The sequence below is a fragment of the Alternaria atra genome (genome assembly GCF_907166805.1).
Source record: "Alternaria atra isolate CS162 genome assembly, contig: 22, whole genome shotgun sequence".
In the NCBI taxonomy this organism is placed as follows: Eukaryota; Fungi; Ascomycota; class Dothideomycetes; order Pleosporales; family Pleosporaceae; genus Alternaria; species Alternaria atra.
The window spans coordinates 393,101-402,657 of NW_025091320.1; the positions used below are offsets into that span (position 1 = coordinate 393,101).

The 9,557-nt window shown below is 43.4% G+C and overlaps 2 protein-coding genes across 2 annotated transcripts; one reads left to right on the forward strand and one right to left on the reverse strand.

Moving 5' to 3' along the window:
• Positions 1-718: 718 nt before the first annotated feature.
• ALTATR162_LOCUS2895 (uncharacterized protein) lies at positions 719-1,117 on the forward strand (the record flags this gene model as incomplete). Its single annotated transcript, XM_043310501.1, has 1 exon — positions 719-1,117. The coding sequence occupies one exon, from the start codon at positions 719-721 to the stop codon at positions 1,115-1,117; it is 399 nt and encodes a 132-aa protein (XP_043166436.1).
• A 531-nt stretch (positions 1,118-1,648) lies between these two features.
• ALTATR162_LOCUS2896 (uncharacterized protein) lies at positions 1,649-3,696 on the reverse strand (the record flags this gene model as incomplete). Its single annotated transcript, XM_043310502.1, has 2 exons — positions 1,649-2,059; positions 2,110-3,696. The coding sequence occupies 2 exons, from the start codon at positions 3,694-3,696 to the stop codon at positions 1,649-1,651; spliced, it is 1,998 nt and encodes a 665-aa protein (XP_043166437.1).
• Positions 3,697-9,557: the final 5,861 nt, after the last annotated feature.

The following is a 9,557-nucleotide window of genomic DNA, read 5'->3' on the forward strand; positions in this document are numbered from 1 at the left end:
CTACAAGCCGTGGGTGCGGCTGACAGGCGATCCATTCGTTGTTGTTCTGCTTAGGCCTGCCAGGTGCGCCAGATAACAACTACCCGCTAGCACCAAAACTCAAATGTCACTATTTTTGTCTTATCCTCCCGTGCTTCGAGAACAGGCTTGTCAAGCTTACAGTTAGATCCCATCCTTTCATCATTAGACTATTCGAGAACGCCTTGGCAGCTGCCTACTCTGGCTTTGGTCTTGAATGTCAAAATGTGATAAATCGCAGGCGTTGCGACTGCAGGTACCCTTCGTGTTGCTGAAAACGAGCTATCGCGTTGTGTCGCGTTGTATCGGTGATGATGAACAAGCTTTTCATTGCGTCTTTGTTAGTGAGCGCAATCAATGCGCAATACAACCTCACCTATCTACACTTGATGGGGGAAATGGAGCCAACTCTTACATTGATGGCCTCCGACAGCACAGCCACTACCTATGAGAAGATCTGCCCCGAAACGACGACAACAACTCCTGCATCTTCACCGACCGATGACCCTTGGTTTGGTATGATTCGCAGACCTTTCTGTCACAAGACATGCCGCTTACCCTTACCTGAGCAGCAACGGCCGATGAGTCCGCAGTATCCGCCTCATACGCAAGCTTCATGTCTGCCGCTTTGTCATTCTATAAGACCGCTCTACCAGTCGAGACACCAATCACTGAACCCGCAGGCTGCATTCCCTTCACTATGCTTCAAGGCCCCGAGACATGGGAGTTCCACGAGACTATCCCAGGTGTGGCGACTAAGAACGGTGCCTGCAGTTGGACTGGCGCTTTCACTGAGGTTCCAATCACATGCGACGCCGAGGCTATTGGTGAGGAATATACCATCCCTAGTGGTAGCCCAACTGTCTTCTCCCAATCGGAGTTGAGAGCATGGACGTCTTTAAGATACGCTGTTGCTACGATTGTGCCGGCGACGCCCACTCTCATACCAGGAAGTACAGGGAACAAAGATGGGGCTGCGGCGACGAGTACAGAGGCTACAGGGAGTAAAGCAAGGGCGCCGCGTACATCACGGCCTACTGGAGCGATGCTACTGGTTGGCGGCGTCGCTGCTATCGGTGGAGCGGCTTGGGGATTGTGAGGATCGAGGTCGGGCATGGTTCCAGATCAGATGGCCACAGTCTAGGAAGCAGCATAACGCGACATATTGGGAGTTTCACTAGAGCCCATCATTTGATGTCTTCTACTCACAAAAGACACTTCATCTCGTACTGCTTTGTTAAAATCAAGTGCGACATCAATTCTTCCAACTCTAAGTGCCGGCCACAGCGTCATTAACACAACGACAGGGTCCAGTAGTAAGGCAGCACACGAACTCAAAGATAGTGCTGAATTTACTACAAATGGGAACGACCAGATCGTGGAGAGACGTACGGCTTAGATAACTGTTATCCCGCCATTGAATTCATGGCCAAAGCGATGAGTCGAAGGTAGGTACAAAACTACTTCGCATCATCGGTTTCGAAGCGAGCAGCTGACTTGGTGGATGGAAATGATCTCGTGATCAGTATATACAGTATGATAGCTGGGATAGGCGTTTGAAGCATCGTTGCAATGTGTTGAATCACTAACAACGCGCATCCGAAATGTTCGAATCAACTGCCTACGCTACTCACTTCCCATTGGCCATCTTGTTGATGTCGTAAGCCGGCAGCGAGCCGGTTTCGTTTCCCTGCCTCGGCACAACACCGCCGATAATGTTGGTGTCGTCTTTACCTAGCACGGTCATCGGGGCGTACTGTCTGTTTCCTTCGTCGCGGCGTTCTGGTGGTACAAAGATATTAAGGCTTCTAGGGATGATGAAACCCACAAGGACGACCAAAACGATGAGATGAGCGACCGTAAAGCCAAAAATTTGCAGGGGGTCGCCCCGTGAAGCGTAGAAGGTGGGATAGGCGAAGCAAAAAATAATGGATAGAACAGGAGCGGCAAAGTATCGTAGAACGGGAGCCCAGAATATGGGCAGTCGCCATTGCTTGCCAACACAGACAACATAGTTGAGGTCGCGCGCAAGTTGATTTCCCTATGTGGTATCAGCAGCTGGATTTGTCGTGTTAATGAAAACGAGCTCACCGAATAGAGCCCGACCCACCAGATACGGTTCAAGAGCTTATTGTGGCCCCAGAATCGGGGTGCGGGTACTGTAGGTTCTTTGGCGATGAGAACAGCAATAACCGTACCTACCACGTACACACCAAAACCAACACCCGCACCGATTTTGTCGGATGCTCCGTGGGCGACAGCATTGCCGATGATCTGGGCACCAATGTACGTGCACTGGTAAAGCCAGAAAGATGGCGCACCGACCTGACCAATAACATCGACGAAGCGATAGAAGGAAGTAGCACAAACGCACTCAGCCCATACGACGAGGATAAGAGATATGTTACTTATCCACGCGTCTACAGCGTTGGTGGCTTCGTAGCCAAATCCTGTTGAGTAGAACAATGATATCAAAGCCGAGATGATGGTAATGATTGTAGCGATGGTCGAGTGCTTGTACTTCCTTCCCCAGTGAGTATCACAGATGGTGGTGATCATGGCGTCGAGAAGCGCGAAAGATGAACTGATTCCGAGCAGGAATAGAGTCAAGAAGAACAAGACCGCCCAAAATGGGGCCCCAGGCATTTCCTGGATAGCGCTTGGAAGAGTGTAGAAACCTAGAGTATAGGTTCCGACCGGGTCACCTACACCAGGCTGCAAACCCAAGTAGCCAACGACACCAAAAACAGCGAAGGCGGCGAAGGATTCGAACAAGGCATTCGCACTGCAAATCATCATGGCATCCTGGACTGCATCGGCGAACTTGGAATTGTAGGAAGCGTAGGCGGTATAGTAGCCGAAACCAACGCCTGTAGAGTAGAAGACTTGGCTGGTAGCAGCCTGCCAGATCTTGCCAGCGGCAAGCTGACCAGCGTTGAATTCCCCAAAGTATAGTTTGATACCTCGACCTGCATTGGGTAGCGAAGCACCACGACCGACAAGGACGATAGTGAGAATGATGGGCAAGACAATGGTAATGTAGACGACGCGGGCGGTTATCGCGATGCCTTTGTACAGACAGATCCAAACGATGAACCAAGAGAAGAGTACCCAGCCCACGAGCTCTCCATCGAGATTCACACCAGGATACGAGGCGTACTGGAGGACTTCACTTCCATCATCGTTATAGACTGCGGGGATAGCGGGAACCTGGTTAACCACGTGAGCGAAGTACTCCTGTGGGTTTGCTCTCCATGGAAAATCATCCGCCGAACGGAACGAGCTGCGGAAGTACACCATGACCCAGGAAAGGATGGGGATGTAGTAGATGGCCACAGCGTAGCCAACGCAGACCATCCCAAAACCAACACCAGTGAAGCGCCGATCGAGGCCGTTGTAAGCTATGACACAGCCACTGCGGTAGGCCTGGCCAATGGCCACCTCCAAAATGAGCACGGGAATGGCGAGGAGAACAACGGCCATCAAATATGGTATAAACCATTGGATGCCGTTGTTGTTGAAGACTTGAGAAGGGAAACGTAGCAGATTTCCGAACCCCATGGCTCCACCCATGGAGGCAAGAACATATGGTGTTCGAGAGGGCCATTCTGCGCGACCATCAGGCGCTACACGAGGTGGAGGAAACATCGCTCTTACGACATTACGGATGACGTCCATAACGAGTAATTGAGCTTGTTGTGCTCAATGACGTAAGACAGATGAGGAAGACGGTGTGAGTGCAGGTATGAAGAGGGCAAAGAGGCGAGGACGGAATATGGTAGAGTGTAGGAACGGAGCGTGGGCAAAGTCCTCTCTTGTAATGATGTAGTCGCGCACCCCTGTGGTCTTGATCTTGTATTAGGATCGCATCGCACGTCACCGCGCAGCAAATGGGAGCAGCGCTGACGGCATGATACCTGTCTGCACCTACCGATAGCAATCTCCAGATCCGATGAGGCGTCTTCAGAGGGACATGGTAGGTGGGGATCCCATAGGTGCGAAGGCGCGCCTTGGCTGCCAAGTCGGGTTCGGATGAAACGGCACCTCTACGCGGTAATCCGGATTGTATTCTGTGAGGTTCTACTGAGCATATTGAATCAAGTGAAAGATAAGAAGGTGCTGATACACAAATAAGTCAGGAGGGGGAGGTTGACCTTGGACTGTGACCGCGCTCTAAAGTTTCTAGAGTATCGATGAGCTCCTGCTCACATTAGAGCAGCTAAGGGCTATTTAGCTCAAAGAGGCGCTAAACAGAAGCAAACGTACACGAGAGATTAGCGCTAGGTGCCGTTTGTTCCTTTTCTCTGAGATCTAGGCATAATATAATACGGATACGGGTCTTAGCGGAAAACTACAGGCTTACAGATTGCGCCTATGTTCGAGAACAGTCTAAGAGACTTTGACTATTCTGCGACGCACGACTATAATATAGTTAAAATCTAAAGGTCTATAATTACCCTGCTGGTAGGCCCTGTTAGGTCGTAATACATAGGACGAAAGCGTAGAAATGTAGGTAGACAAACTAGAAACGCCTTCTATTAGCATAACGTAGGTTACAAGCGAATAGAACCTTTAAGAGAGTAGTACCTTTTCGCTAAGACCTAACTAAACTTAAAGTCTACCTATAATGTCTTGAGGCGATGATGTTAACAAGACCTTAGATAAAAGAAATATACAGCTTAACTTACAGACTATCTGTTACGGCGCTGGCTAGTAAGGAACGCTAAGAGTAGCGCCTACGCTAATTAGCTGCACAGAATCTAGGTACGGACTAGCGCACCTGGATTCTGTAATACTAAAACTCCTGCGCGTACGCGTCCTGTCGTAACCTCCTTAAGCTACGTTCTTATCCTAGCCTAACATAGTACTTTTAGTTATACATAGTAAATACAGTAATTACGTGCACCTATCTTCCTTGCCTACTGCCCCTAACGTAGTTCACAAGCAAGTAACGCACCTAAGCGAGTAACGCACTTTTGCTAAGACCTTACTAAACTTTAATTGAGTTGTAACACCTTAACGCAACAGCGTAAAAATAATCTTAAATAAAGTAAATATAACGTGGTTTACAACTAAGTTGGCTACCTAACTAAGCCGGCCATTTTACCCTACTAAAATGCCTACGCAACAATAACGCGTTATGTCTTAGTCACGCAACCTGCGAAAGACATATACTAAAGGAGATATATATATATTTCTATCTCTAATATCGCATCTAAGCAGATTTAAAGCGTAAGACGCGCTGTAGTAGTCTACAAAGTCCCTTAATCTACGCTCTAAGACTAACGCGCTAGAACACGCCCTTAACGCGACTGTGAGCTAAATATAAAGCGCCTTACAAAGCTAGAAGAGAAGGCAATTATACAGTGTATACTTAAAGAGAGTCTACGTAGTATACCGCCCTTAAAGGCACACGTACGAGATATAGCTAACAGACTGCTGCGAGAGCGTAGCGGGAAGCCTACAGGCAAGAACTAGGTGGACAGGTTTATCGCGCGTACACCTAAGCTGCGCACGCGGTAGAGCCGTCTGTACGATCGCCAGCGAGCTGTCTGCAAGGATCTAGCAGTTATTAGGCCCTAGTTTACGCTCGTTTAATTAATAAAGGCGAAGTATAGTATTAGAGATAAGGATACCTAGAACTTTAATAAGTCTAGCTTTATAATAGGTAAGATATCCTCTTAGATTATTGTTATAGGCTTAGAGAAACCTAGGAAATAGAAGAAACTACAGCCTAGCGATCGCGAGTAGGTGACTCTAGTACAAGGCGTCTCTATAACAAGGCGCGTTATTCTGCCCTTCCTTATCTTTGTAAGGAAGGTCCTTATTACCTCCTAGTTTGCAGATCTACCTTGTAACTAGATTATCGCTGTCTCTCCTACTAGCTAGATTAACAATAACCTTGCGCTCGCGTAGCTTAAGCACTTTAATGTCTATATAAAGGCGTCTTCTACTAAGGTATATAGGCTGTTTATTATTAACGGCTATAATAGCTACTACTTAGTAGATTTCTATAACAACTATAAGGAGTACAAGATTATTGCTCTCTATATACTACCTTACTTATTACACCTCTTATAGCTTCTTAACGTTGTCCTCTACTTACTATTAAAGCGCTACTATAGTAATAGAATCTTGCTCTTAGTACGCAGCTGCATCTACTATATTAACAAGGAAACCTTCCTACTAGCCTTTAAAGAAGCTTATAAGAAGACCTTTACACTAGAGAATGTTCGCCTAGGCTTTCGAGGTGCTAGGCTAGTCCTATATAACCTAGAGGCTGTGTTATTAAAGCTAGATGTGCAGCTGCGTACGCTAACGCCGCCTGTACTAGGCACAGTCGCCTAGGAGTCGTAAACACTACGCAACGCCTATAAGATAGAGGCGCAATCTACGCTAATTTAAGATTGTATGTAATACTACTAAGAGTTACTAGTAAGCTTATTATATAAGCAGGTTAAGCAGCTAGGTAAAGGCGCTTAGTAGATAGCTTATAATATAGTATTAATGCGATAGGAAGTAAGAAGCCTTCGAGAAGCTGTTAACACGCTTATAACGCGCAAGACTAATAAAAGGTAGTACGTACGCGTAGAGGAGACTCTAACAGTTAGTAAGGTATCTAACTTAATTACTAAAATAGACGGTAGTAGGCGTAAGGATAGCAAGACGCCTACGAAGAGGGTGCGCGCAGACTAGCGCTACGGCCGTTGCAGCGAGGTTAGGCATAACTCTTGCACTTGTAAATTAGAAAAAGAGGATGTAGATAATAGTAAAGCTTCTAAATAATACTACACTATTACAATAGTATAAATATATGTTGCAGTAATGTACTGCATTACTGCTTAGGCGTTTTAGTAGGGTAAAGTAGCCGGCTTAGTTAGGTAGCTAACTTAGTTGTAAACTACGTTATTGCTAATTAAGTAGTATTCTTAGCTAGACTAAGACTACTAAGGAAAGGAGAAAGCTACCTACTATATGTTACTAATAGTTAGCCTATACTAGGCGAAACTATAATTATATATAAGGTTAATAAGATAACGCTCTATATCTAGGTTTACTAGGAAGAGTTTAACCTAGACGTCTTTAGACTAGCTACCTATATTATTATATTATGACCCTCCTAGTTATAAGAATATAACGTACAGATTAATTAGAAGCTAAAAACGTTCTTATTTAAGTGCTATAAATTGAGCGTAACTATAAGCTAGCCTACGTATTAATAAGACTAGATAGTAGATAAAAGGAAAACTAATAATAATCTTACTAAGGAAGAGTAAACCTTATATAAGAACGGCCTTAAGTTATAAGGGTTTAGCTTAATAGATACTAGAAGAGTACCCTTATATTATAAAGTTAGACTAATAGAGAGACGCGTAGCTCTAGATATCCTAAAAGAGTATAAAGAATTCTAGTACCTCTTTATAGAAGTTGTAAATAGTAAAGCTTTACTAAAGCATTAACCTTAAGAATACAACATTATCTTAGAAGAAAGGAAGACTCTATCCTTTAGGCTAATATACTAACTATTAGAGATAGAACTTAAAATATTAAGAGAAAAGCTAGATAAGATTTTAAGGAAAGGATACGTTAGACCCTCTACGTTACTAGTAGGATTTCTTATACTCTTTATACTAAAGAAGAATAGACTACTTTAGATGTGTTTAGACTATTATTCATTAAATAAAATTATAGTAAAGAATTAATACATACTACTAAATATTATAGAACTTTAGGATTAATTAGTTTAAGTAAAGATCATTATAGAAATAGATCTATAAGATAGATACTACCTTACTAAAATTAAGAAAGGTAAAGAATAGAAGACAGCGTTCTGTATAAGATATAGACACAATAAATACACTATTATGCTCTTTAGGTTAACGAACACCCTAGTACTATTTTTAGAACTTATGAATAATATATTAAGAGCTTACATAGATATCCTTGTTGTTGTATACTTAGATAATATCCTTATCTACTCTAAGAATAGAGAGGACTACGTTAAACATGTCTGTACAGTACTAAGGTGCTTAGCTAAGTATAACTTATAAGTAAAAATAGAGAAGTGTAAATTCTATAAGGAAGAAGTAGACTTTCTAGGTTATATTGTAGGGGCTAATAGAGTACGTATACGCAAAGAAAAGATTAAGGTAGTTAAAGAATAACTAACACCAATAATAGTTGAGGAAATATAGTCCTTCTTAGGATTTCCAAACTTTAACTAATAGTTTATTAAGAACTACTTTAAGATAGCTATCCTACTAAGTAAATTTACAAAAAAAGATATACCTTTTAAGTAGAATAAGGAAGCTAATGACGCTTTCTAGACGCTTGAGTAAGTAAGCATAGAACCACTATACTTTAGGATATTCTAAGTAGGATAACTACTACGCTTTAAGACTAACGCATTAGATCTTACACTAAAAGGTTGTACTTGCTAATTACATGATGGTAAATAGCACCCTATTACCTATTACTTTTATAAATTCTTAAGGCTATAAGACTAATACGACGTTTACAATAGAGAACTAGTAGCTATTATCGTATGCTTATAGTACTAGAGAGTATACATAGAAAGCTATTTAGAACTAACAATATTTATAGATTGTAAGAACTTAATTAACTTCATAACTACTAAAGTACTTAACTAACGCTAGGTTAGATAGTTAGAAATACTAGGATAATATAAGTTTAAGATTGTGTACACGCTAGGAAAAGAGAATAGTAGAGTAGTTAATCTTAGCTAAAGACACGATAGTACTGAAATTAAGGAAATTATTAGTACTAACGTGGTTCACAAGCGAGCGCCCCACCTAAGCGAGCGCCCTACGAAACACTAGCGCAGCGCACGCGCAGCGACAACACGCAATGTTATAACAACACTAAGCTCTAAGACTCTATACTGAAGGCGACGTATAGCTTGCTGTCTCTGATATTCAAAGCAGCTAAGTAAAAAGCCTACGACGCGCTGAGGCAATCTACAACGTTCCCTGAAGGACGATACAGCGGCGCTGCGACGGAAAGCGCCCTTGACGCGATTGCGAGCTAAACTTAAAACGCCTTACTAAGCTAGAAGAGGAGGCAATTGTACAGCGTGTACTTGAAGAGAGTCTACGTGGAATACCGCCCTCGAAGGCGCACGTATAAGATATAGCGGATAGACTTCTAAGGGAGCTTAGTAGGAAGCTTACGGGCAAGAACTAGATTAATGACTTTATTAAGCGTACACCTAAGCTGCGCACGCGATAGAGCCGTCCGTACGATCGCCAGCGAGCTGCCTGCAAGGACCTAGCGATTACCCGGCCTAGGTTTAGCCTAGTTTAATTTAATAAAGGCGAAGTATAGTATTATAGATAAGGATACCTAGAACTTTAATAAGTCTAGCTTTATAATAGACAAGATATCCTCTTAGATTATTGTTATAGGCTTAGAGAAACCTAGGAAATAGAAGAAACTACAGCCTGGTTATCGCGAGTGGGTTACCCTAGTACAAGGCGTCGCTGTAACGGGGCGCGTTATCCTACCCTTCCTTAGCTTTG